The 27,239-nt window shown below is 37.1% G+C and overlaps 3 protein-coding genes across 6 annotated transcripts; 1 reads left to right on the top strand and 2 right to left on the bottom strand.

The window, feature by feature from the left end:
* Nucleotides 1-1,079: 1,079 nt before the first annotated feature.
* Nucleotides 1,080-4,764, bottom strand: cldn11b (claudin 11b). Its single transcript, XM_055182890.2, has 3 exons — nucleotides 4,251-4,764; nucleotides 3,440-3,604; nucleotides 1,080-2,064 (listed from the first exon to the last, which is right to left on the bottom strand). Exons 1-3 carry the CDS (start codon nucleotides 4,471-4,473, stop codon nucleotides 1,811-1,813), a joined length of 642 nt encoding a protein of 213 aa, XP_055038865.2. The 5' UTR covers nucleotides 4,474-4,764; the 3' UTR covers nucleotides 1,080-1,810.
* Nucleotides 4,765-5,156: 392 nt separating this feature from the next.
* Nucleotides 5,157-26,515, bottom strand: LOC129426504 (uncharacterized). Of its 4 annotated transcripts, none has more exons than XM_055182883.2 (14): nucleotides 26,438-26,515; nucleotides 20,710-20,914; nucleotides 20,465-20,554; nucleotides 20,193-20,342; nucleotides 19,395-19,508; nucleotides 18,026-18,272; nucleotides 16,355-17,205; nucleotides 15,682-15,841; nucleotides 12,922-13,172; nucleotides 10,947-11,085; nucleotides 10,474-10,588; nucleotides 9,968-10,076; nucleotides 7,905-8,175; nucleotides 5,157-6,172 (listed from the first exon to the last, which is right to left on the bottom strand). In XM_055182883.2, exons 2-14 carry the CDS (start codon nucleotides 20,884-20,886, stop codon nucleotides 6,012-6,014), a joined length of 2,835 nt encoding a protein of 944 aa, XP_055038858.2. In that variant the 5' UTR covers nucleotides 20,887-20,914; nucleotides 26,438-26,515; the 3' UTR covers nucleotides 5,157-6,011. The 4 variants fall into 4 exon arrangements, with proteins under 4 accessions (XP_055038858.2, XP_055038855.2, XP_055038856.2 ...); XM_055182880.2 differs by lacking the exon at nucleotides 26,438-26,515 and adding an exon at nucleotides 22,755-22,907; XM_055182881.2 differs by lacking the exon at nucleotides 26,438-26,515 and adding an exon at nucleotides 22,127-22,657.
* LOC129425758 (uncharacterized) lies at nucleotides 23,053-25,697 on the top strand. The gene is made up of 5 exons (XM_073863717.1): nucleotides 23,053-23,976; nucleotides 24,799-24,857; nucleotides 24,947-25,027; nucleotides 25,418-25,491; nucleotides 25,572-25,697. Exons 1-5 carry the CDS (start codon nucleotides 23,702-23,704, stop codon nucleotides 25,614-25,616), a joined length of 534 nt encoding a protein of 177 aa, XP_073719818.1. The 5' UTR covers nucleotides 23,053-23,701; the 3' UTR covers nucleotides 25,617-25,697.
* Nucleotides 26,516-27,239: the final 724 nt, after the last annotated feature.

Here is a 27,239-nt window from a genome sequence, read left to right as displayed (position 1 = left end):
GTATTGGCTTCATTAGAGAGATCGGAATGTTGCCCCTCGGTACTAACTGACATCGTTGCCTGGGTTACGTATGTGTGGGGCGGGTTTATCAAAAGAAGGTCCAGATTCTATTGGGGTGGGGCATGTTTGTTTAGGTGATTTCAAATGTCAATGGCTTTCAGAGATCGTCCACCCCGCCTTTAACCAGGTAAAATACGTGTGCGGTCGTTCTTTCAATTCTTCTTTCGTGCACTTTTTAATCTGTGTTTTTAATGAATTCTGCCATATTTCTGAATGGCCTGAGGCCAGGATTACACAGATCAGCATTTGATAAACGTATAATATGTGACAAAAACATTCGCTCAATATCATTCTCTTATTTTTGACGGTGGTGGCGTTTAGCGGCTTTTGCATCTGAGCTCTTTATATGCACCTTGTGATAGATATGTAATATATCTAGAGGGATGTTTTGGCTTAAGACCCGTTTGGCTTTTATTACTAAGATTTTAACAGAGCCTTTAACCTAATTATATATTGTTATTTTAATAAGACTAAACCAATCCTTACATATTCATTAGAACACAGAAAATTTTTTCTGCTGTTACAATGCTGGTGCTTTATTTCAGTTAATGTTTGTGAAATGCAATCTTCGGTACACTAAAACTACCACATTATATTACTTTAGCACTTTTATGTTGATAGTTTTAAAATTTAAACCCCTTTATGATGGCCGTATATTACCTATAAAGAAGCATTGAATGGACTTTTAACCTTACACCATCTCCACAGCTGTACTTGATCTAACATAGTAAGCTCTCCTTAGAATTTTGGGGGAAATATTATGATTGGCTCCCTGCGATAGCTTAATAGTTCTCAAAATATTTTGGGACATTGATATGAAATTCTTTCTGCTTTGTAGAAATATGTTACTCTTGTGGGTTTCCCTTGTTTGCGTGAGTATATTTATATTTCTTCCCTACAGCTAGCGTAAAATCATTTCGATTGAGAACACATGTAAATACACACCGAGAGTTACATGCTTGAAGAAGAATATGCATTTAAAATGAAATATTAAAATTAATATATTTTACAAACACAAATTGTGTCTTTTTGTCAGCCATTAGCAAGTTTTGCATTTTATAAAGACCACAGCTGGCGCCATAACATTACATACATTTAAAAACATATTGGAAAAGAAAGCACAGGGAGGATACAATAATGTTCGTTACTAAAATGAATCAATCATCAGTAAAATGAAACTTGAAAAATTACAAGTTTTCCAGTTACAATTACATTCGAATACAGGATACTGTGAGGAACTCTCCAGGAAAACAGTGCAAATGACATCTGGCCAGACGGTTTCCCTGTCTGTCTGACATTACAAGGTGTCCAATTTTGTAATACATGCTTTTCTAAATGTTGACATTAGTGGAGGCATGCATGAGCTAACAACTCTGAAATAAAAGAATATGTTAACATATTTGATTTCTTACAGGAGCAAAACTGAATACTGTGTAAATAGATTGACGTTACAAACATCAAAAAAAATATGCTTAGGCAAGAGGGAACATCTGTTTCCCCCTGGTTTCATTTCAACGCCTGTGCAAACAAAACCTTTCATGCGTCGACGTCTGCGAGCTTTAGCGAGTTTCCAATTCTCTGTTCCTTCCAAATCTTCACATGGTTGCGCTCAAACCATGGCAGTGGAAAACAAATTCTTCACATATTTCATTGGAGTGTGTATAAGTGTGTGAGCTTTCATGTATGTGTGCCCAAATCCCATCTTGAGATACAAAGCTGAGTTCTTATCCATGTGTGTCTGTCTTCACTCTCAAACATGTGCACTCTTGGCATGACTGTTAATGGGAGGGGAAGAAACTCCACTGTGTTTTGAGTAGTAATAGCGGTTTTCAAGACTCTGGCTCGAGCCATCGCTCCTCGAACAACAAGTCATCAGAGATCCCCCGAAAAAACAAAGGGCTGAGCCGACCCACCCAGCATACAGGGAGAACCCGAATGACATCAGATTATCCTCGTGAAGGACTCCGATGGGGAACCAAACGGTTGATACTATCCCACACAGAGCTAAAGAGAGAGGGAGGATTGGTCATGGTGTCTATAATAGTATTTTTTAAAATACCAGCACAAATACATGCACTTCAATGCTTCACCGAAATGTATAAAAAAATATAATTGTGTCAATAACAAACAAGCGCAACCTTGAGAACTTTATATTACTCTTTAAAGAACTGAAAAGCAAAGGGGGAAAACTGATTAAAACTACTGACAGCTGCATATGATAGCTTTTACAGTAACAGGATATAGGAAATCTCTGTAGTATGCTTTTTAATGACTTCGGTCAAGGGCATATAAGCCAAGTTGAAATACATGTTGAAAGCAAGACTATAAGCAGGATATGAGTAACCAGAGCATAAAATCTGGATTTTGATTTTAAATTTTGTAAAAACATTTTGTGAAATGTTTCTCTTGACTTTACGAACTAGGCGGTGCACTTAATCTCTGAAATAAGTTTTGTAGGCACATATAAAATTGTGCAACATGTTAACTGATTTCAGGGGTGGGCGAGCTGATGATTTAAAGGGATAGTTCACCTTAAAATAAAAATACTGTCATCATTTACTCATCCTCATGTTGTTCTAAACCTGTATGATTTTTTGATGAACAAAAAGAAGATATTTTGAGATGATAAAAAATTATAAACACACAGATTGACTTCCATAGTAGGAATAAAAAATATGATGGAATTTAATGGGTACCATTAACTGTGTGGTCGTCATAACTTATCAAAATATTTTTTTCATCTTTTATCACAATATTACAAAATATTTTTTCCTACTATGGAAGTCAATGGTCACTATTTGGTGTGTTTCCCATAATTTCTCCACATATCTTCTTTTGTGTTCATCAGAAAAAAGAAATTCATACAGGTTTAGTACAACATGAGGATGAGTAATGATGAAAAAAATATTTACTTTTTAAGGTGAACTATCCCTTTAATATCATGAACGATCTTGTCGACGTCTAGGATCCACTTTTTAAGCGAATATATGAGCGCATTTAACATCTAATAAGCAGATATTAAATGAAAAAAATTTACATAAACACTCAACTGTGTATTTGGTTATCATGTTTATATTAATATACATGTTATGTTCAAAAACGCACTCTGGTTAAAAAACGTCGGGCGCGCGCGCATACATGCCCTGAGCAACCAAACTTGTTCAAGCGTTTTGTGTTTTCTGTCAACTCTAGAAAAAAATGCTAAAAAATGCTTAATACATGCTTAATAGTTTGTGTAAAAAAGCGTGTTGATGAGTGCAGGATATTTTTATAACATGTTGAAAATAAGTGATCCTAAACTTTTTGAAGGGAGGGTGTAACTTTTCTCAAGGTTACTTTATAATATTTCACAATTTGTCCAACTCGACCCTTTACTCACATATGAACAGTACAAGAATGCCACCCAGGACTGCACGCTTGTATTTAGTGTCTTCGGTGTCCTGATTCAGTTTGACGCATGGCATCGCAAGCAGCGCGAGCGCCAGAGAGGGCAAACCGAGCAGAGAGGCAGTCACCATCAGAGCACGAGACGTCTGGACGTAAGCTTGTAAAACAAGAACACAAAAACACGAGTTACCTTTACTGACAGCAAACCAGGTGCAGTTGCAAACAGGTGTGTTCGACTTCTTCTTCTTCTTCTTCTTCTTCTTCTTCTTCTTATTTTATGGCAGTTGGCAAACAACGTCTGGTTGCATTACTGCCACCTTCTGAAATGGAGTGTGGGTCTGAATACTATTGTTCCTACACTTAAATTATCCTTATTAAACCAGTTTTCCTAAAAAATAAAAATAAAAACTTAAAACATAAATCACTAGATTTCCTTTGCAATATTTCATTTATTTTCAACGGTATCTCTTCATCTTCTAGCTGATGGATTAAATGCTGCCTCTCATTACTATATTTAGTACATACCTCAATAGTGTGTTCGACTTCATACAACCCTGCGCAGACCGATCAGCGTATTACATCAGAGTAACGAAGCGAATCGCTCTCGCGGTACTTTGATGTCATACGCCAATTGATCTGCGCAGCGGTGCAAGAAGTCAAACACGCATTTTTGCGTCAATTGACGTAAAACTGACATTACCCGCAAAATCGTACCTGAGTGACGAAATTTATTTCTTTTGTCTTGCAATAAAAAATAAATAAAATAAAAATTTGATGTTTATTTGCATCAATTGTTTTCTCACCAGGTAATTCCAGGATCTGGTTGAGTGAGCAGTGATAGAGAGCAGTAGAGATGATGCACTCGGTCCACAGACTCTTCGTCTCGAGCTCTACCCTCTTCTTGCAAGTGTCCATCCCGTATTTACAGGTCACCACCCAGTTGTTTGTCAAAGTCGCTATAATAATACCTGTCCATCCGATGCAGCTCATTAAAAAACCACAGAGAAGACGACAGCTATGTGACATTCTGCTAGAGACTGAGGGTGTATTAAAAAATAAAAAATCGCAATTGAACCTAAACTTAAAAAGCACTATTATTACTATATTAGAGGCATAAATGTTGGGTTGAGTAAATAAAACTGATGTAAATTGCTACAGAGATTTAGTATATGTTCGGGGTATGGACTGCGAGTCTTAAACAATCCATTTGGGTAAATTTAGTTTTTAGAGTAAACATGCAAGAGGCTCTCACCCCTGCAGAACATTTAGCCAATCAGGAAAGTCCTGCCATAAACGTCACAATGCCCGTCCCTTGAACCCCCAAAACAACAGCTTTGATTTATGACTGTGTTTGTAAGTTACTTCTGTTTCATCTTAAAGTTTATTTTATTGCTATTTATATTAGGAAAATAATTTAACCTTTTAAAATTCCAAAGTAAAGACCACAATCATATTTAAAGATTTTCAGTATAAATTTTGGGGTGTGAATGCCATCTGGTGGGTTACAAATTACTCTTCAATACATTTTATTCATGGTCTTTATGCTATGAGTAGTTTTATTTACATAAAAAGCACAAGTTAAAGCTCCATCCAATGACACAGAGGTGCATAATCAATAATATCATACACAGATACTAAATAATCAATATCGAGTATGTATCTAAAAGCTGATTGATAAATGAAATGAGAAATAAATGACTGATTCAGGGTTCTGTAACAAAATGTAGTCGGTTTAATTAAATAATCAAAGTGGCACAAGAAAAGTAATGTAACAATGAGAAACAACACTTTAATGATGACACTATCTAGTACATGGTTTGCCTCAGCAAAATGCCTACAGTAGTTTAATAGGGTCTCAGAAAAAAGGCACCTTTTCACTGCCTTGATTGCCTTCAGGTACCTTCATTTTGTCTTCTGCTGTTTGATTTACACAGTACCACTGCGGAGATTTCACAAAATTTATGTCAGTATCTCAAATGTCCTTTAAAAATGTTTAAAAACGATTCGCGTTTGTACGTTCTAGAGCCTTAGAAGACAAATATATTAAATATTACAAATCCTTCACAAAACATTTCCTTTTTTTTAATTTATACACACAGAACACTGCATTGTTATACATGTATACATATGGAATACAATAGGAAAATATATACAATGGGACATGCACACAATAACAGCACTTCCGTATTTGTCGAGCCTCTCCGCGCTGACCGAGAAAGTGATCTCCTTTGCTTTTAGTCAAAAATAGAAAATCAGTGACCCTGATCATAATTACCCATACAAAAAAAAAGGAGACTAACAGTTTCCGATTAAATAAACAACCTATAAATCGCTCACAGACTGAGACCATTATATTGCTACCATGCTTTCAGACAGAGGCTAAGTTTACAAGTACTGTAAGATTTTGCTAGTTTAGTTCAAGCAAATACATGTAAGCTTTCTCATAACATTGAAATTTTAGCATAAATCTCTGAAGATTAAAGTGCACGAAATGGCTCTATTCTATTGGCAAGTGCTCTTATGGTCCACAAAGATATACCTCTTCTTTTTCTATCTGTTTCATTTTATCTTCCGCCTTCTTTAAGGGAGTTTATGCGGGCGCATATTTTGAGAGCGGGCCCGAGTTTCACGTTCATGGCGCTCATCAGATGGTCTTCGGTCAATAGAAGCAGGGCCTGGCCGTCTATCTCTTGGGCCCGGAACGATTCTGCAATGTCTTGACACCCTGAGACAATTGAAGTGGGGTTACAACAGTAAATACTAAAACTGAATAGCTATGAGATAAAACATTAAGTCATAAGTATATAAGGTTGTTATGTAAGGGATAATGTACAGTCATCAGATCTTTATCAAAAAATATACTGAAATAATGAATACAGTAATTCATTTCCTGTATTAATTTTGTGTTTTGAATAGCTCAGTGGTAGAGCACTGCGTTAATAGCGCAAAAAGATCATGGGTTCGAACCCATGAAACACACATACTGATAAAAAATGTGTACTTTGTAATGCACTGCAAGTCGCTTTGGATAAAAGCGTCTGCCAAATGCGTAAATGTATTTTCTATATATAACATTAACAATATGGGAGTATAGGGTACTTTGTATGACCCTGGAGGTCTTGTTTTGTGATATTGATATTATATTGAGTGATACAAGAGACATAAAATGAGCACAGATATGTAGAAAAATACACAGTTTAATAGGCAAAAATATCTGAACCTGTCTGTGAAATCCATGCTAGAGTCTTAATCTAATTATGATATTAGGAGTATCAAAGTTGTCATAAACATAAAAATAATTGAAAATAGGTAGTGTAGGTTTCTGCTGTAAATGATACATTTGTCGAATATAGTACTTAAAATGTAATTTATTATACTAAAATTAATGATTTAAAATATTGAAATTGACACCACATTTTATTATTTTGCATTATTAATATTATTTATATTATTATTAACCTTGGCTTCCTAAACATTGATTTAAATTTTTGACATGGCCTTACTCGCCCAATGTTAAAAATATCAAAATTATATTTTCACAAAATCTCCTTTATATTATGTACAGTAGGATGACTTTATGTACAAAAGTGCCAATTACAAAAAATACTTTGGCTAAGTTGTTACAGTCTGGCTCAAAGCTGACCAATCAGAATCAAGCATTGTGTAAAAACTTAAGTGCATGTGATTAGATATACAAGGACATGTAAGCATGGTTGGCACTTTACATGCTCCTATGGGTGGTCCTTATAATGGGTCTTTTTTAATGCAACTCTCACCCCCTAAATGTGTAAGAATATCAATATAAACACACTGTGCAACATTTTGAATTGTTTCTACAATATCTTTGATCAAAGCCTTTAAATATTTCCAAAATCACATATTTTTTCAAAAACTGTTTCATTTAAAAACACACAACACACATAAAACTTTCTTCTTGGAGGGTAACTTTGTTCCAGTTATTTCAGTCTCTTCTGATCCGAGTACCCATATAGCGGACTTGCTTCGTGTTGCTTCAGCCATTGTCTCGGTGTATATTGTCTATTGTGCTTCATTCACATTGAAGCTTTTTGCTTTGAAAGACATATCACAACTAAGACAGGAGTTTTAATTGCATGGAGCATGGTCAAATAAGTCCACTGCTACCATAAGTATATATTAGTAAACAATTATACATGCTACCACATAATATCACATAATACGCGAATGTGTTAAACTTCAAAGGTCTTGAGCAACCTCTAAAATTTTTCCCATTTATTTATTTATTTATTTATTCAAACATATTGGTGGGGTGAGACCATGAAATTTTAAAAGTTGACAAATAAGGACCTCCCTAATGCTCCTGTATAGCTAAGTGTCAGAGCATTGCGTTAGCAGCGCAAAAAGGTCACACACACATAAAAATGTATACTTTGTAATGCGACTTTGGATAAAAATGTGACGTAAATGATTATTTTTACCTGGTAAGTTGGATATAAAGCTTGACACTTGATCCACGGACCACTGAGATGGTTTGGGGTAGGGCGAGACATCGATGGGTGACACAGGGTCTATGGGTGAAGTAGGAGCACTTCTGGTCAGTTCCACCATTGGTCTGGCTCTTATCTCTCGCTCGCGTTCCTGTTCGGTGTGCCTGCGAAGCCTCGTCTTCATAGGAATGGCTGTCCCATCTTCGCCTTCATGCGGAGGCTGTTGAAGGATTCTCCACTGCTCTGTAGTCGCATGTCTCATCTAGAACAGAATGAGTAGAGAATGTAGACAAGGGCGCCACTAGCAATTTTGGGCCCTATGAAAGAATAGGAGGTCGGGCCCCCACCATACCCATTTCGCACCAAACATACAACATGCAATTTAATAATACAGAACTATTTCTTTTGCTATTGTTTTGCCCACAATTAACAATATTTATAGAGACTTACAATGTCTGCAGCTAAGATACTTTATTGTGCAATGTAAATTTAATTGAAAAATATAGGACAGTAATCAAATAATCAGAGAAAATGCAACATTATTAAACATAGATTAAAGTAAATTGTGACCATGCCTGTGAAAACCCAGATGAAGTATTTATTTGTGATTTACTGTTTTCTACATAAAATCATCCTACATTATGTAAAGAACATTTTGTAAAAATATATCTTTGATATCTTTAATATTGAGTAATGTCATGTCAGCGCTCGACCAAAGCTTGTATTATAATTATTAGTATTATTTATAAGGTGAGTAACAGGTTTCACACATCAGCAGCTACAGTAAAGCAAAAATAACGACAGATCATTGAAACCATGAAATCGAGAAAACAGCTATATCCTTAAATGTTCTTCAGACTGTTTATTAATCAACGGAACTCAAAATGAAATGAAGGACAACTATAGCAGATCACGACAGATTTCCATTGATATCTTAAAGCTGTTGCAAGGTGAGAAGCTTTAATATACATAACTGGACTAGTTTAGCCTTCGTTGCATTTCTGTTTTATCACAATATGAACTCTATTCTTTCTCGACTGCCTAAAAATCCGTCCTTGGCATATTGCATTACAAAACATTGGGCTACGTTAATTAAAACAGCTTATAAGGGCTGACTTCGCGTTAGAATCATAACATAAAACAGGGAACGTAAATCGCCTTGTGTTTTTTAAACTGGGGTGAACAAAGCGAATACTTTACAGTGGAAAGAAAACTGCATTGTATTGCTCCAGCGTCACATTGTGTAAACTGCATTTATAGTAAGGAAGCGCACATATGCAGATATCATAGCAAATAGCAGTAAATACACACACCTTGCTCTCTTGTGAAGTTCACTCCGCATTGTGAAACCGTCGATTAAAGGCGCTAAAACACAGAGTAAAGACGGGGCGGAACTAAGAGGGCTCAGCTTAAGGGGGTTGCGCATGCGGCACAGTCCTTGGCTGGGGCCACAAAAAATCATGGGCCCTTAAAATCATCATAACTTCCCCCCTTACGGCGCCCCTGCATGTAGACCAAAAATATGATACGACTGTAGTTTCATACAGCTAAAACATGATATGTCGGACCCAGATTTTTTGCATTTGTTTTTTAAATATTACAAACAAGAATACATGGAATAAAAATAAAAACTTTAGTCTACAATAATAGTAACCACATAGGGGTTATATATGTGAACCTGCCAGTGAAAACTCATTTTTATTCATTTCTAAATTCATTTTTATTTTCAACATAAAATCATCCTACAAAATATAAAGAACATTCTTTGAACATATAAAATATTCTATGTGAAATTAGTGATTGAAATCAAACTTTGATGTTTGCTATCTCAAAATTTAGCCTGGATTTCACAGACACGGTCATATATTATATAAAGAAAATAAATGAAAAACAGATACCTACATTATAAAATGAGTGTCCAAATTAAACAAAGATATTGTTTGTACTTCTTTCACATTTCTCCTTTTTGATATTGCTTATAGTTATATGTCAACCTCAGCTTTAAAGTTGTCTATTAGTGCACTTTGTGTAAACAACATAATTCACAGACAAACCTGGTGGAAATTTCCTTCGCTGTTTTCCCCAGCGCCATTGAGTTCAGTCCGGTGCCCACCCTCGCTTACACAGCGCCTGAGTGCGCGGAAACGTTTGGTGTAACTGAACCTGCAGAGAGATGGAGAAAATACAAACAAAAGTCGTCATTAAAGGCAAACTGACGCACTGACCAAAACCATACCTGCAGCTTATAGAAAGGCATTATGTTAAATGTGTGTCAGGGGTGTTTATCACAAACCATTACCACATCCTGTCACACTATGTACGTGTGTAAGTATGCATCTCTTTGAAGGACAATGCAAGTGACAGCATGCCTTAAAACTAGATGTAAATAATCTTTCACAAGTATATGAGACAATTCAAACATTATTCTAGATGAAGAGGTTTAAGTGTGGGAAATGGTATTTAGTATGCAGGTAGTCGATACTGTAGTAATCACATATCATAGTTAGGTACCCATTCATCACCCATTAATGGGTGTATGTATTAACATGGTGTGCTTTACCTCTTGGCACACGATTTGGAGCAGAAACGCTTTGACCGTGGGAAAGTTTGGGCAGTGCCTTTCCTCTTGCAAAACTGGCACTGCAGAACAAGCTTGCGAGTCCCTCCAACACTATCTTCAGTGAAAAAACAAAGGCATAATGCATATTTAATATTTTTAGAAAGATGATACACTAAGGGGTGATTTCCCAGACATGGTTTAGATTAAATAATATAATTAGATATATTAGGAAATTTAAGTAGATTTTACAAACAAACTTTACCAAAAACAATATTGGTGTGCATATTAAAAACAAAACAATGGCACTGATATAAGCTGAGATATGTTAGTGCAAGGTGTTTTTAAATAAAGGCAGCTCAAACATGGATTTCAGTTTGGGACTAGGATAAGCCCTGTCTGGGAAACCGCCCCTAAATGTATCCACGTGTGTTTATCTTTGATGGCTTTTATGGGCGTTAATGTATACTACTTACTGTTTGTGACCATGTCCTCATCATCCGAGTCTGTGGTGTCGTCGGGCGGTTCTGAACTGGATGGGATAAGTTCTGCATCTCTCACCCCATTTAGCCCCGCCTCTCGAATGGGACCCACCATCAGAGATGATTTACTCACCTGTGGGATTTAAAAGGAAACAGGTGAGTAAATACAAGCCGACATATTTGTTGAGTCCCAATTCGCATACTATCCGTCCTAAATAGTATTCGAAACTAGAATTAGTACGGTCCCAAATCGTAGTATGTTGAAATGAGTATCGCAAAGATACCCGGATGGTCTACTATTTCCGGTTAGAATTCGAAGTGCAGATCAATGCACACTCTAACGGCTAATATTGCCCACAACCCATTGCGTGCGGGAGGGAGGAGCTTAACCACACGGACCCTCTTGCTTATTTGTAGTAATACTGTGGCTGTACAAATTTTAACTTTATTAGTCCAACGAAAGAAACATGGTTACTACACTTTTACTGTAGTAAAAGCATGGTTCGTTTTCATCTGAGAATTTTTGAGTTATATATAAGTATAAAAGTAAGTATAAAATACGTTAAACAATAGTTATACAATAAACTTTTTAATACTTTGACTTTAAAATAAGTAGCTTTCGTTACACACATTGCACATGAACGTCAGAACCAGCCGCCTCACAAACGACCTGCGTTTGGTTCTAATGACGCTCTGCTTCACTCCTCAACTTGGTAGAACACATTGTAAAATGTATTGTGAAAAAAAGCCCGATGGGAATAGTAAATAAAATTATATTGGACATAAGTTATAAGAATGAATGAAATATTGTTAAAGAAATATTCCATTTTCTTAAAAGAAAAATCCAGATAATTTACTCACCACCATGTCATCCAAAATGTTGATGTCTTTCTTTGTTCAGTTGAGAAGAAATTATGGTTTTTGAGGAAAACATTGCAGGATTTTTCTCATTTTAATGGACTTTAATAGACACCAACAATTAACACTTAACTCAACACGTAACAGTTTTTTTCAACAGAGTTTCAAAGGACTATAAACAATCCCAAACGAGGCATAAGTGTCTTATCTAGCAAAACGATTGTCATTTTTGACAAGAAAAATAACAAATATACACTTTTAAAGCACAACTTCTCGTCTAGATCTGGTCGTGATTCGCCAGGTGACCCCACGCAATACGTCATGACGTCAAGAGGTCACAGAAGACGAACACGAAACTCCACCCCAGTGTTTACAAGTGTGTTAAAAGAGGACCGTTCTGACGTTGTTGTATGTCGAATGATACTAATTTATGTCTTTGTGTCAGTTTATTGTTTAAAATGGTCCGCAAATGTGCGTTTTATATATGTAACACGTGACCTCCCTACGTCACTACGCATTTACGTTAGGTCGCGCTGGACTGAACCTAGACGAAAAGTTGTGGTTTAAAAGAGCATATTTTTTATTTTTCTTGTCAAAAATGACAATCGTTTCACTAGATAAGACCCTTATGCCTCGTTTGGGATTGTTTATAGTCCTTTGAAAAAAACTGTTATGTGTTGAGTTAAGTGTTAATTGTTGGTGTCTATTAAAGTCCATTAAAATGAGAAAAATCCTGCAATGTTTTCCTCAAAAAACATAATTTCTTCTCGACTGAACAAAGAGAGACATTTTGGATGACATGGTGTTGAGTAAATTATCTGGATTTTTCTTTTAAGAAAATGGAATATTCCTTTAACAGTCGTGGTGTGCATAACTAGGCAACCACGTTTTCGTTCACGTTGCTTGACGTCATCGAAGTATGTCCCAGTCAGAACGTGCATACTCTTTTGCTACACACTCAAAAGTATGTACATTTTCCTCACAAAAACAGTACATACTTTTAGGTCGTAGTATAAGTAGGCGAACTGGGACTCAGCAATAGATCTCTGACACAAACAGGGCATTTGCATTTAACAAATATGTGATTTGGAGGCGTGCGAGTTTTGTTTACCGGAAATGGTTCTAGTCCTTCTTGTATAATGAAACCTTCCACAAGGTGTGTCAGGACCACAGGTTTGGCCGCTCCTGATGTCTGCTGAACCTCTGTGGGCTTTGTCTGGCTGAATGTTGGAGGTTGAACCGGTTGCCTTTCCAACACTGGGTGAAATTTTGGGGGAAAGCAACTGTCGACGGGGGACATGTCTAGTGGCTGAGTGATGGACGTCTGGATGGGTGACATGTCTGAAGAGAGGCTGGAGATTGCTAGAAAGATGAAGGAAGTTGTGATGTTACAAACAGAGTCACACATTTTAGCAGTGCTTATGTCTGTGGTTTCACAGGACAATTTTATTGCTCAGAAATTGCTTTAACCTCCTAAGACTTGGTGTGCAACATGCGTGGACATCACATTTTTTGTTGTTCGCACCATAATACTTAATTCTGTGATAACTGGAAGCTGTTGTACACAAAAGTGGACAATTACACTGCTTTATGTTCAAAAAATATATATATTTATTGGTTCTTCCTAACCCCAAATAGCTGGAAGAAATCTAAAATGCAAGCCAAACCAAAGCTCGGGTCTTAGGAGGTTAAAATAGCTCAGGAGACAAAAAAACAGTAAAATGTTTGTTTTTATTGGGGAAAGCCTGTAAACGCCAGGTATATTTGAACTCATTACCCTGATTTTGTGTTGCATGTAAACGCTTAATCTGTAAAGTGCGCATGTCTCGCATATAAAAGATAAACATCACAATCAGAAGCGTAAGGTAGCGCATAAAAGTCTGCGCTCGACTCATGCAAATGCGGAATTAAAAGCACATGCTACATTAACAGGTTCTGCAGACATGAGAAGAGATACAACAGAATAGCTTTAAACAGATTTCCTGTCAGGTTTTTGAATGACTAGACTATAGGCAATAACGTCACTGCGTGCAATAAACCCGACAAATTCGTTTTCTGCATAGCCGGTATAATGATTTGCATGTAAATGCATGAAAAAATAAGCAGATTTTTAATAGTTATCAACTTTTTCAGTTCATGTAAACACACTCACTGTGAGACCTGTGGGGACACGTGAGATTACTGTAGTGATTTATCTAAAAAAAAAAACGTCTCCATTTACTCTCACTTCTGTCTAAAAGAAGTGACTGAGATATTTAAAAAAAAAAAAAAACATTGTATTTTTTCTTTCCTAGGTGGAAGCAGGGCACGATTATGAAAAAAATCATAATTGTCGATTGTACTACGGATCCGTTGAATGATTCAATCTGATTGGCTGATGAACGTTCTGAGGTGTGCAATTATTTTCAGGGAAACTCACGGCAAACATAGTTCCACATAGTTAACTGTAGGGCTGGGCAAAAAAAAATTGATTTTTCGATTAATTGTTTTTTTTTTACGTGGTTGATTCAAAATCGATTCTCAAAAAGCAGAATCGATTTTTTCATATTTATTTCCGCAAACATTGAACGTAAGATTAACGTTAATCTAATTACTAGTCTTCATCACTAGATGTCACCCTCTTTTTTGCCTTGCGTGATGTTTCCAAGGAGCGAGAGGTGAGCCTGTCATTCATTAATTCATTCAGTGCTTAAAATGCCAGTTTCAGGTGCTTCATCGACGTTGATGCCACCTTCACATAAAAAGTCAGAGGTATGGAAGCATTTTAGATTTCGACGATAGCAAGACGACAACGATAGTGTTGTGGCTTTTAATTTCTTTTTATTAATTACCCACTTTTAAACTGCTGTTCACTGTTCTTTTTTATTAATATAGTATTTGTATTAAATCTATATTCATTGAGTTGAATTGAGAATCGAGTATAAAAACCGCCATGAGAACCGGAATCGAAAATTGAACTGAGAATCGAAACCGAAAGCGTGCGAATCGAAATCGAATCGATCTGGAACATCTGAATCGATACCCAGCCCTAGTTAACTGTAATAACGGACTAACAAAAACAACATGACAGACAATTTTCTGAGGCAATAACAGCACTGTTTAGAGACATACAGAGGTAGCCTCATTCACACAATTTCTCTCTATCTCTCCCTCTCGCTCGCCCTTTCTCTCCCTCTTTCTTTTTCTCTCTTTCTAATAACTTCATTAATAACTGCATTAGAATGCTATGAACGGCTCAAGCCTCCATTGCCACCTTTAAAATGACGTTTTGGAACATGCAAAAGAGCCATTGGATGAGACGCGGAAGAAATAGTCCTACTCACAATAGCGATTTAAGTACATAAACCAAACGTATCCCTTTAAATATATCATGTGATCGATGTCTTAAGGTGCGATAACCGTAGTATAAGTGGAATAATTGACTGCGGGCCGTTGAATTATTGAAAAATGTGTGCATTATTTTTCTAATAATTTTACGGCCTGTCGTCAATTATTCCTTACTTATTCACCTTGATATTGTAATTGCAATTTTTCTAGCTGATTAATAGACTTTACACTGAAGTTTTGAAATGTTTTATAACTTTCTGTGAAGCAGCTATATGTTAAATTCTAAACATCCAAAACTAAATAATATAAATGTAAATAACAAATAATTGTGGGAGTTACGTTGTTAGTTAAAAACCCGAAACAAATAGCTAAAGATCCACTTATCAAAAAAAAAAAATCTCTGTATTTGGTGCCCAAACATATTGCCGAAACATACAGAAATGAGCACAGCTGTAATTGAGGCTTTTGAAGATTATGTAATTGTTTCACCCGATTAGTTTTTCGATTAATTGTGCAATCCTAGGTCATCAGAGATTATGCGTACCTGAGTGATTGTCGGACTGTGTTGATGTTTCTTCACACTGGTCGTCTTTCTCACCCTGCCATGATGGAGCTGAAGGTAAGCGTGTCTCACTCTTCTGTGATGTCTTTATCTGGCCGTCAGTCCTCGAATCGTCTGTGCAGACTGTCGTCTTATTAAACACCTGAAATGCAGGGATTGCTAACATCAACATCTAGTAAAATAATACATTAAAAAAGTCAAACATACTGATTCCTTGTAATGCACTGTAAGTTGCATATTAATATTACTATATTACATAAATTAAAGACTTATGATTTATTATGGCCGAAAAGAAAACAGCCTCAACATTTTCTTTTTTCAATACTAATAAAGTAAACAGGTGTTTGTTTGATATTACAGTTACATTTCATGTATTTGGCAGATATTATTATCCAAAATGATAATTCAGGCTATACATTTGATCAGTATGCATGTTTATTGTGATTCGAACCCACAACTTTTAAAATGCTAATGTAATGCTCGACTATTTGACCTACAGGAATTTTTTAAACATTTCAGCAATTTGCATTTCTTTTATCATTATGAAATTATCTTTTACCTGTATTAACCACCACTAACAACAGTAAAGTTTTAAAAACTTCATTCCCAGGACAAAGTTGAAGCATTCACAGATTGTGTTGTTTTAAAAACTGACCATTGACTTCTCAAAAACTTCACTGGACTGCTGATCCACTGTGGCAGTCTGGGTGATTTGGTTTTGTCCTGCATTTTTCTTCTGGAGTGTCGGACATTTAAGATCACGAGTCTGTTCTGATCCTTCGCTCTCCTTCCGCTCGGCCTTCCTGTCTTTCTGCTCTTTTGATGTCTCGGCTGCTCGTGTGGGACTCTGCGCGGTCAGCGGGGACTGTGGAGGTGCGAGAATGCTGCTGGTGGACACCAGAGGCAGCACAGGAGAAGGCGGCGATGCCCTTTGTGGAGATGCCAGCGGAGGGGTGGTGACCAGAGGTGTGGCCGCTGTTGTTTGTCTGGACGGTGACAGCTGCACCAGTTGCGGGCAGGGGTTCGGAGTCCGTATTGGCTGGTTGGGGCACTCTGGTTTAGCAAGAACAGGCGAGAGATGCGGCTTTAATTGGTGGGGATCATGGGATGGAGACACAGTGGCTGCCTTTGACTGGCCATTGGTACATTTGGCAGATGCAGAGGACAAAGCGATCCTCAGCAGCTGTTTTGTAGCCAGTAGAGATCCACCGGCTGATGGAGACCTCAAGGGTAGAGTCAGAGTAGGGGGTGTGAGATGGGATCTTACGGGAGAGGGAACCGTGATGGGTACAGAACAACCAGACGGACTTTGGGACGACTGGGTGGATGGGCAGCGCTTTAATTCTGGAAGTGGCTTCTTTGGTGTGGAGGGTGGAGAGTTTGGCGGGGTGTGTCTTTGATTGAAAGGGTGCTGGGGGATGCTGATCTGACTGTGGGGTCTTTTGAGACTGCTGCTGTTCAGCTTCTGTTTGGCTAAGGCATGGGCCTGTGCAGGTGCATACAGAGCTGTAGACACAAACATAAACAGACACATGGGTTACTCGTAGTATGTTTTAAACGTGATAGCACTGCAGTGTGGATTTTAGAGACCTGTCTATGTACAGGGTTCCCACATCTTAGTTAACTTCAAATTTAAGGACCTTTCAAGGACTTTCCAGGTGCAATAACCTCAAATTTGAGGACTAAATGTGGGGACACTCTTCAAGTGAGAGCAAGGTTACATCATGTTACCTTTTAAGATACATTGTTACAGTTCCCTTTCGAGGGAACTTGCGCTGAATCACTGCAGTGAGACTTTGGGAACGCCTCCAGGGGTAAGTGCGTCTGAATGTGTATATCAAATTCAACCAATGGTGAGGCTTAACGACAAAGACAGGATTATGCGGGAGCCAGGAAGTATATCGCCATCTTAAATATTGCCAAAAACGGCATTACATGGATGCAGGAAGTATGGCAAGGGAGACGCAGCGTCTTGTTCCCTTCTCAGGGAACCACAGTAACAAATGGAACCCGAGACGTTTCCTTGTGTCAAACACAACTATGCAAAAAAGCATTTTTTTATGAATCAACATTCGCATACAGAAGATATAAGCATTTAAAGCGAACAGTTTAGCATGTGTGCTTAAAAAGTCTAGAATTTTATCCTACACTACACAGGGAATAATATGGATTTTTTCCAGAAAACTTCTTGCATGAAATAGATTCAAGCACTTTCAATGTCCTGTATCTATGCATGTATATTTTCAAAAACTTCCCAGGGCCTTGAATTTTTTCCTTCAAGGATTTCAAGGACCCGTGGGAACCCCGTATGTATATTGGTACTTACAGGGAGGTGGAACCGTGAGGTGACGCACATGTGGTGCTTTTGTCTGAGCTGTCGGTGATGTTGAGGCTTCTGTTTTAGCAGGTCCTTCATTCCCTGGAGCGTTTGCCGGCTTGCTGGGTCTCAGATGGAAAGTTGGTAATCGGCATGAAAGCGGAGGGGGTTGACTTGAAGTTGTTGGCTTCAGCGGTAGGTTTGGAGGGATGGTGAGGGTGCCAGGTGGAGGTGGACGAAGAGTCAAACTCTGGAGCTGATGGAGAGAGAGAGAGAGAGGAAGAAAGAGAGAGATTAAAAAAAAGAAACAATATTTCTTGCATGTATGGTTATAAGTTTGAAAGCCTTTGCATGGATTAATGAATAATTTATCCTAAAATTATGATTCTGTCATTATATAATCTTCATATGTGTGACTTCAGTGGACATAATGTAGACATTTAACAAAAAAAGTACCATAAAATGATCATAAAAGTTATTTGTAAGACTTGATCTATAATCCATGTGCATATATTCAATGACTTATTATACATAACTTAAACAGGGTTCCCACACTTTAGTTAACTTCAAATTCAAGGACCTTTCAAGGACTTTTCAGGTCCAATACCCTCAAATTCAAGGACTAAATGTGGGGACACATTTCAAGTGAAAGCAAGGTTACATCGTGTTACCTTTAATGATACATTGTTACAGTTCCCTTTCGAGGGAACTCGCGCTGCGTCACTGCGGTGACACTTTGAGGACGCCTCCAGGAGTAAGTGCGTCTGAATGTGTATATCAAATTCAACCAATGGTGAGGCATAACGACAAAGACAGGGTGAAGCGGGAGCCAGGAAGTATATCGCTATCTGAAATATTGCCAAAGACGGCATTACAGGGATGCAGGAAGTATAGCAAGGGAGAAGCAGCGTCTCGTTCCCTTCTCAGTGAACAACAGTTACATACGTAACCCGAGACGTTTCATGTGTCAAACACAACTATGCAAAAAAGCATTTTGGTATGAATCAACATTCGGATGCAGAAGATATAAGCATTTAAAGCCAACAGTTTAGCACATGTGCTTAAAAAGTCTAGAATTTTTATGATATTATCCTACACTACACAGAGAATAATATGGATTTTTTTTTCCAGAAATCTTCTTGCATAAAACATATTCAATCACTTTCAATGACCTGTATCTATGTATGTATATTTTCAAAAACTTCCCAGGGCCTAGAATTTTTTCCCCCAGATTCCCAAACTTTCAAGGATTTCAAGGACCTGTGGGAACCCTGCTTAAAGAAACTTTTATTTAACTTTTCCTGCAATATAAAATGAAAACATTTCAAATTCAGATAAATAGAAGTCACTATCACATGACAGACATACTCAAGCTCACCTGCGTTGAGGGAAATCGAGGTGAGGAAGAGGAAGGAGTGGAGGAAGAGGAGTATGAGGAAGAGGCAGAGGAGAGTGCGGGTACATCGGGCCGTACAGCAGACGTTAAAATCAACTGCCAGGTGGCAAGCGTAGAGATAAAGAGAAATGAAAGAAAGAGAAAAGAAGAGAGAAGGAAATAAAGATAAAGTCCCACTAGTGCAACATCGAAGGTTGTTATTTCCTGCCTGTTGTGCTGTTTTTTTGTGTAGGTGTGATGGTGAACTTCACAGTCGAAGATCTTTTGATGTGGCAGAGAAAATCTGTCCCCATCAGAAGTATGCAAGCATGCACAGGGTGCAGGCCTCTAGACACTAAAACATGCCTGCTGGTCACACTTTACCATGAGCTAAGGCAAAATTAAACCTGCAGGCCAATTCTGTGACTAAAGTGAAAATCACTCTGAAACTTACAGCTAGATCAGTACTTACAATATTACCAAGTTGCTTATTGCAAGTAAACGGAGCAGAGGGTCACAAGGACAGACTAGTAGTTGAAGCTGAGAAACCGAGAAAGTTTCCATAAAGATATGAGTACAACACAGAATAGCTTTTTTCTAAGCATGGGGGTACAACCATTATGCTTCAAAGGGCTATGTGTGTACATTTGTCATTGTGAAGTTTTAGCATACTGCAGAACCGAGTAACCAAATGATGGGGAGGCAGGAAGCTTATAATGATTAACCACTAATATGAATACTAAGGAGGGGCAATGTCTATGTGCAGAACAGGATATGAGTTAGACAGGAGGGTTGTTTTACCATCTGAGCCCTCAGCAGCATCTGGGCCTGGCTCGTACCCGGGCTCTTTCCCAAAAGCAGAGCTTGAGGGGAGATCTTACGAATGGCTGTAGCCGTGCTTGGGCTTCCTCTGATAAGGGGCGTCGATCCGGGTGTGTTGGGCAGAGAAACCTGAAAGAAAAGCGTTTGGGAAAAATCAATAAAATCAGTGGAGGATAGAAATGACACAAAACCTGTCATGAAAACAATCATTATAGCGTAAAGAAATATTGTGTGTCTATGTTGGCACACACCGTTTTTGGGGTCTGCTGGGAAGATGAAGCTTGGCTGGCTCTCTCACTTGGTGAGAAAGAAGGAGCCAGTCGGTCCCCAGACAGATTGACCTGGTAGAAGTGATGGAAATGATTTATGGAGACAGTGGAAAGTGTTCACATATGAACGGCGTAATATATTAAAGGAAGAGACTAAACTGACAGTTGTAACAAATGGTAGCCTACTCAAAAAAGGCAAGAAAGATAGGCATACAATGCCTATTCACCTGAACCACTTTTCTGTCGTTGGAGGGGGGTTGATTGTGGAAGGTGGTCACAGTTGTGAGAGCAGGGGGGGTTTTGGGGGCACCATTGGCCTGATGGGAAGTGTTCACCGCTGTGGTGGTTGTGGTGTTGACTGCGCTCTTTGGAGGTTCTGCTTTAGTTTGGGACTCCTTGTCCATTGTTCCCCAGAAATCAGGACACAAGAGGCTAAAACAAAGTTGGTCATAATGATATGTGTGTAGTAACATGATTTTTACTCTTCAAAAAGTTCTTTCTATTTGTCACATCCAGGACTAGGCATTGACACAGATTGGTAATTTGTCTAAGAAAGACATACATGCAAATTTTTTTCTGCCTTTCCATTATTAGTACACGTGGCCATGGAAAGCACTGTAAGTTGTTTTGGATATAATGCATAAAAATGTTCTATATGACCGTCCGTATATGGTGAGTCTCAGAGGTTTGCACATGAAGGACATATAGGTCATGCACAATAAACTGCTTGGAAACTAAAGGTTTAAAAATGGCACCAATCAAAAAGAGGAAGCAAATTACTTATCAAAAATAATAATTTTGATAGACAGGCTAAATGTGCATGCATATTATTATAAAATTATAATATAAAATTATACATACATTTTTAAAAAAAGAAAGAAATAATTTTTTTAAACTTATTAACAATTAAAAATACTCCAAATAAATAAAAGCATAGCACACATATTAGAAATTAAACTAGATTTACTTAACGTAAAACGACTCATTGTTAATATGCAAATAATGACTATGTTCTTCTACTGTAAACCAATTTAACAAGTAGCAGATGATGCAAAAGATGCTTTCTCTAAAGTTAAGAGAGTTTAGTTTTCTGTTCTTTGAGAAAACATGAATTTAACAAATAGAACAAATTAAAAGGTCACACAATAAAAACACATCAGGTATGTCAACCTAATCGTTTCCTATTTAACAGCAGAGTCATAAACGTGTAATAGTAATCTTAAAGTACCTAAAATACTCAAACTTATCAGACACTTGCAACCACTTGATGAATTCTGGAATAAACAGCTGGTTATCTTCAAAAACAAATGCCAAAACTGTTAACTAAATAGTAGCCTATATGAAACATTTGATTATCATTAGTGCCAGTAATTACTACTACCATTTTATTATTTCTATAAACCTTGTAACCTTTCAACTCGGCCTGCAGTTCAAGTAACCGTCTCTGCTAAAATAACAGACATTAATAACGCGACATTGCGCCATCCCTACATAGTTAAGATAAAAAGGATTTGCGTCCCCCTTTGTTTCATACGACACAGAAATAAAAATCCAGAAAGAAGATTAAAGAAGCAGAACGACAGTTATAACCATCGCGTCTTTTGCACTGCGCGTGAAATCAAAACGACATTAATAGACACATACCAGGAAGCGCCGCGCGCCGCGGAGAATTCGCACACACAGGTGCCAGAATGCCACGCGCGTTTCTAATGTTTATGCGCGAGCCGCCGTCGAGGCTCGAGAGACGTTCATTTCTGGAAAAACACCCAACAACACGTCTGTATTTGTCATAACATTTCGACGGCCTGTACCGGAGGGGTTGAAATCTCATTTGAAAAACGAAAAATCTACATCCCACAAAAGCCCACTGCGCTTGGTTTCAATACCACAGCGTATATTGCATCGTCCGGCGCGTTCACGTCTAATGTTTATTCCCTGAGTCATTATTTTGATCGGTTCATTGAAAATGGGCGTGTGTTCGCGCAGTGACAGCAAGTCCGTCTCCACAGACCAGCACTTCCCTAAATGACGGCGCTCGTGCGATATACAGTAGGCTATTATCAAGCAAAACAGTGACTCGGGAAACGCGCGTGGTGATAAATCGCCGTAACATCGAAATGCACAAAATGAAAGTCATAAGGGAAAGGATGATGCTCCGCGCACGATCTCACCCTCATCCGCGCTCCTCCATTGCAACCGAGCCGGTTCAAGCCCTTATATCAAAATATGCATTATTTAACGCTTTATTATTGACCGCTTAATGTAATCCTACCTGTCCGAAGTCAACGGAGTAGCTCTTCCATCACACACTGGCCGTTTTCGGCTACAATCCCGTCATGTCGTAATGCGTCAAAGGTAAAAGTAGAGACCGATGGCAACGCATCAGGGCGATGAGCGTTACAGCACCGCTTACAGTGTAGGAGGACCGTAACTGTGTGCTTGTATGCTGCTGTCACTAGAAATGTACACATAACAGATTTTACCACAGATACACAAAACCATTAATTGCATATATGATATTTTGGGGAGGTTGGTCGGATTGGATTTGATTGATGCGGAGTAAAAAAACTTTAAAAGTTAATGTCTGTAAAATAATTGGGTGCTGTCACAAAATTGTGACATTTGAGTTTGCTCTCTTGATCCATACTCATCGATTCTTGCACGAAATTAAAATGTCAAAATCTGCCAAGGGGATGGTTTATTTATTGTGTCAAAACAAATCCTTTTGTCTGTCATAAAAAGTACATTTAAAGGACATTAAAAAGTATTGATTTTATGTCAATAAATGAAATTCCTGCATCTTGCTTCTACTTTTTGCGCAGATAAATTATAATTAGGCTATTATTATTATTACTATTACTATTAATAATAATAACTATTATTATTATTATTATTATTATTTCTACTACTACTTTAGGAGTAATAGTAGCAGAGTATTGGTTATGTCGAGTTACTACAGTGGCCAGTGTGCCTTGCGCGCTCTGTAATCGGATCACACCTTGTTGCGGTGTTTAGTGTTGTCCACCAAACTCAACAGGCGCGGCCTTTATTTGGCACTTTTCTCGTGTTTAAAACACTGGTTTCCTACATAAAGAAAACTATTGTCTCTTCCTGGCTGTTTTCAACACATTAAGATTTTGCCCAGGAATAAGGATAGGCTATTTGCAGATCTGTGAAGATAGGTAAGAAGTTGAATGACTCCATCCATCTCTATATAATATGCCACCCACGAGACTTAAAACGAATGCTGATACGAGAATCCTGAACAAGAAACCAACTACAGCCGAAAAACCGACAGTCAGAACAAAAGATACCGGCGGTCACCGAAAGATAAGGGCATCAAGCTGCCCATCTACATATGATACTGAACACAAATCCAAGGCAACGGAGAGGACAAGCCAAAAGATGAAACCGTCTGAGACAAAATCAACTGCAACTGTTGCACTGAAGGAACAACAAAAACCAAAAGCTCGTGCGCTTTGTAAAACGAACAGGTAGGAATATTATAAATATGCGCAATTGGTCCCTGAAGCATGTTAAACATCTTAATCCAACTAGCTATAATCAGTAAATAGTGGTTGCTATAGTAATAATCACAAAATTAACCAGTAACCATAGATTACTTGTAGTATTTTGTAGTAAAAAATAAAAACACTGAGAATACTATATACTAAATATCACCAAAAGTGGTTCACTGGCTCGTAATCATAGGGGAATCATTTTAAGTGCTATAGGCTACCTACCTGCATGTCTATACCCTAACCATATTTGGTGCTATAGTGGTGCTATATCACCCTCATATGGTTCTTCATAGGTACTTTATACACTGAAAAAATGATTCATTGAATTTACTCGATTTTTTAAAGGTAAGTGGTTGCAATCAATTTATTTTAGCAACATTTAAACAAAAAAGATTAGTAAAGTAAAATAAAATATACAACTTTTGTTTAAATGTAGCTTAAATAAATTGAATGCAATCGCTTACCTTAAAAAATTTATTAAATTCAATGAATAATTTTTTTCAGTGCTATGTAGCACTAAAAATGGTTCCCCTATGATTAAGAGCTTTTAGTGCTATTTAGCACCAATTTCTTTAGAGTGTATGTGATGGGAAGTTGATTTAACACCAAATAAAAAAATGTAGCATACAATAGACTTTGCAATTTGCAAATTCACAATATACAAATAACCAGAAACATGTTAATATATTTTACTATAATATAACAATGTTTAATTTTTATAAATGATAGCCTATAAGTTCAGAACTTTTTTAATTCCTTTTGATTCGCGACTCTCTGATTTTTGTTTTGTGATAGTCAAAAAGCATTTACCGTCTTCACACCAAACCCCAGGAAAAGACAAGACATTCAGCAAAGTTTGTATATTCATGTTTTGTCCATTATAAAAGTGTTTTTATTTTAATTTAGTGTATTTTAGTCGTTATGTTTCTTTTTAATTGTACAGAGGCAGCAGCAGAATTGGCGGCCCTGGAGGAGCTGCGCTTGAGTCGAGCCATGGGTTACATTTCCATCTCTAGCACCGTGGGTTAGTAACTCAACTTCAGAAAACTAATATGGGAAGATCACTTTCCTTTGAAAAAAACCTCTGTGTTGTTGTGTGTTGTGGCCGCTAGGTGGAGCTAAATATATAAATATTGGTATAGAATAAAGAATAGGCTAAATTTTATAAACCTTTAAAAATGACTATTGGTCGACTCGTGTGTATTTGGTTACGCCCACTGACAATGATTTCTTACAAATATTTAACAGCAGAACCCAGAAAGAGAACTGTAGCCAATTTTGCCCCCCATCCCTTATTTTGCTCCTGGTCTTAAATCAATACTATTTAAATGTGACTCAGGACCTGAATGCCTAAATAAATAAGTAAATAGATTGAAAATAGAGCCTGCCTTAACCATTGCTTGTCTATTTCCAGGTGGATGTTCAACTCTGGAGGAGGTCAGGGCAAAACAACAACAAGAAATGCAAATCAAGAGGAGACAAAAACAGGTAGGACCAGAATAACAATCAGTGAATAAAATCCATTACAATAAATATGATGATGATGACTTTTCTTTTATCCCTTTCAGGTTAAGAAACATATTTTACAACCTTCTCCACCTGTTCAAGAATAAAAGTTATATTAAATCTACAAATATAATATAAAGACAATTATATTTATTATATTTATATTTATAAATATTATATTTCTCTCTGGTTTATTTTAAAAGTGCTGCTAATCTCAGATCATTTTCTAATATTCTAAATGCACAAAAACTTTATACATTAATGTAAATTTACTAAATCAAATCAAAATGTATTATTTCTTAAGGTGGTGTCTTTAGATTAAAATGCATAAGGACGTAATCCATATGTTTTATGTGCATAATTGAATGGGTGGCCACCTAAAGTTTTAATAATTATAAATATAAAATGTGGAAATGAAAGTGTTTAAAATATTCAGTGCACACAAACTTCCGTTTGTTTAAAAATGTTTTGAAGCCTGTTAAAATTATTGTTGTCTTAAACCTATTTTGTTGTTACAATTGCAATGCCCAGCGCAGTAATTTGGTTTAATTTGGTCTATTATTTCATGGAAGCGGTCCTTCTGGTGTCATGTTTTCCCTCAGTTTCTTAGCAACAAGGATTTTTCTCTCTTTGTTTTGTCCTCTGTGTATGGGAGCTGTCTGCTTTGAAGCTTCCAAAAATATAAACCAGGTTCTGTTGCCTGGCAAAGTGAGACTACATAATGAGAGGTAGACCATGAAATGAGACCAAATAAATTAATAACTTCGCCATTATGACGCTCCCCTCTTTCCCATTGTGATTTAACTGGATTTAAATGTCTCTCAATCAGTTTTGTTTTTAAGAAACACATGTGACTGCAGTACGTAATTCATGAACAATAATAGTTCTTAAATTTTATACCCACAGTTAGACAGCAGTGTATACTCACATGCTTGTTTTTCTTCCAGTACTTGACCTATTGCTGTTCAGAAAAATTTAACCCTTTCCAGGAACTTTTTAATTCACCCTGTCAAATAGCAGAGAGATTAGATCAATACGTTAAACAAAACAGTTGTTTTACATTGTATTCAATTATATTATTTTAAACTAATATTAAAGAAAAGTTTGGTAATACTGACCCTTAAAGGAATACTCTTCTAAAGAAAATGCTTTTAGTTGAGAATCGTGTGTAATTTGAATAACCCTTATATATATTGGTAAGACATACAACAACAAAAAAACACCAAAAGGGTGTTTCCTCTTGATTGATCAAGCAATTGTCAGGGTGTGAACCTACAATATGTTAGCAGCTAAACTATAGAAATGCAAACCTTGACACCAATGAAAGTCAAATGGAATCTATTTGCATTATGCTAATGCCAACACAGACCAGGACAGACAATGCAAATGGCTTTCTGAAGGTATCATTACACTAAATGTAAATTGAAAGTGCACACACACTTAAGAAATGTATAATCTCTTAAGTGAAATACAGTATGACACAAATGAAAAAGTATGATACTAGACAAAAACCATTGATGAATAAGCAAGTGTTAAGTAACTTGACACAGAATAATATGACTAACATTAGTAACGAGTTAGAATAGGGCTTGTTATCATACAGGGAAGTGGTCAAACGACTCAGTATGTATAAGGGTTATGTGTGTAATTTACAGAAATGCTTGTCAAATCCAGCAGTAGTGTCATAAAGTTAGTTAAAAATAGTTTTTATGTACAATGTTTTAAAACTG

This window comes from Misgurnus anguillicaudatus, chromosome 25 (assembly GCF_027580225.2).
Source record: "Misgurnus anguillicaudatus chromosome 25, ASM2758022v2, whole genome shotgun sequence".
NCBI lineage: Eukaryota > Metazoa > Chordata > Actinopteri > Cypriniformes > Cobitidae > Misgurnus > Misgurnus anguillicaudatus.
This window is presented reverse-complemented; position numbering and strand designations above follow the sequence as displayed.

Bases quoted from the DNA above. Each gene is read 5' to 3' on its own strand.
- cldn11b (XM_055182890.2), bottom strand. From the start codon at position 4,473: ATGTCACATAGCTGTCGTCTTCTCTGTGGTTTTTTAATGAGCTGCATC. The intron at 3,605-4,250 runs GTGAGAAAACAA...TTGTTTTACAAG, and splicing joins CCAGATCCTGGAATTACCTG to CTTACGTCCAGACGTCTCGT. The intron at 2,065-3,439 runs GTGAGTAAAGGG...CTCTCTCTTTAG, and splicing joins CATTCTTGTACTGTTCATAT to CTCTGTGTGGGATAGTATCA.
- LOC129426504 (XM_055182883.2), bottom strand. From the start codon at position 20,886: ATGGACAAGGAGTCCCAAACTAAAGCAGAACCTCCAAAGAGCGCAGTC. The intron at 15,842-16,354 runs GTCAGTTTTTAA...CCTGCATTTCAG, and splicing joins AAGTTTTTGAGAAGTCAATG to GTGTTTAATAAGACGACAGT. The intron at 11,086-12,921 runs GTAAACAAAACT...TAAATCCCACAG, and splicing joins AAGGACTAGAACCATTTCCG to GTGAGTAAATCATCTCTGAT.
- LOC129425758 (XM_073863717.1), top strand. From the start codon at position 23,702: ATGCCACCCACGAGACTTAAAACGAATGCTGATACGAGAATCCTGAAC. The intron at 24,858-24,946 runs GTTTGTATATTC...TTAATTGTACAG, and splicing joins AAGACAAGACATTCAGCAAA to AGGCAGCAGCAGAATTGGCG. The intron at 25,028-25,417 runs GTTAGTAACTCA...GTCTATTTCCAG, and splicing joins TTCCATCTCTAGCACCGTGG to GTGGATGTTCAACTCTGGAG.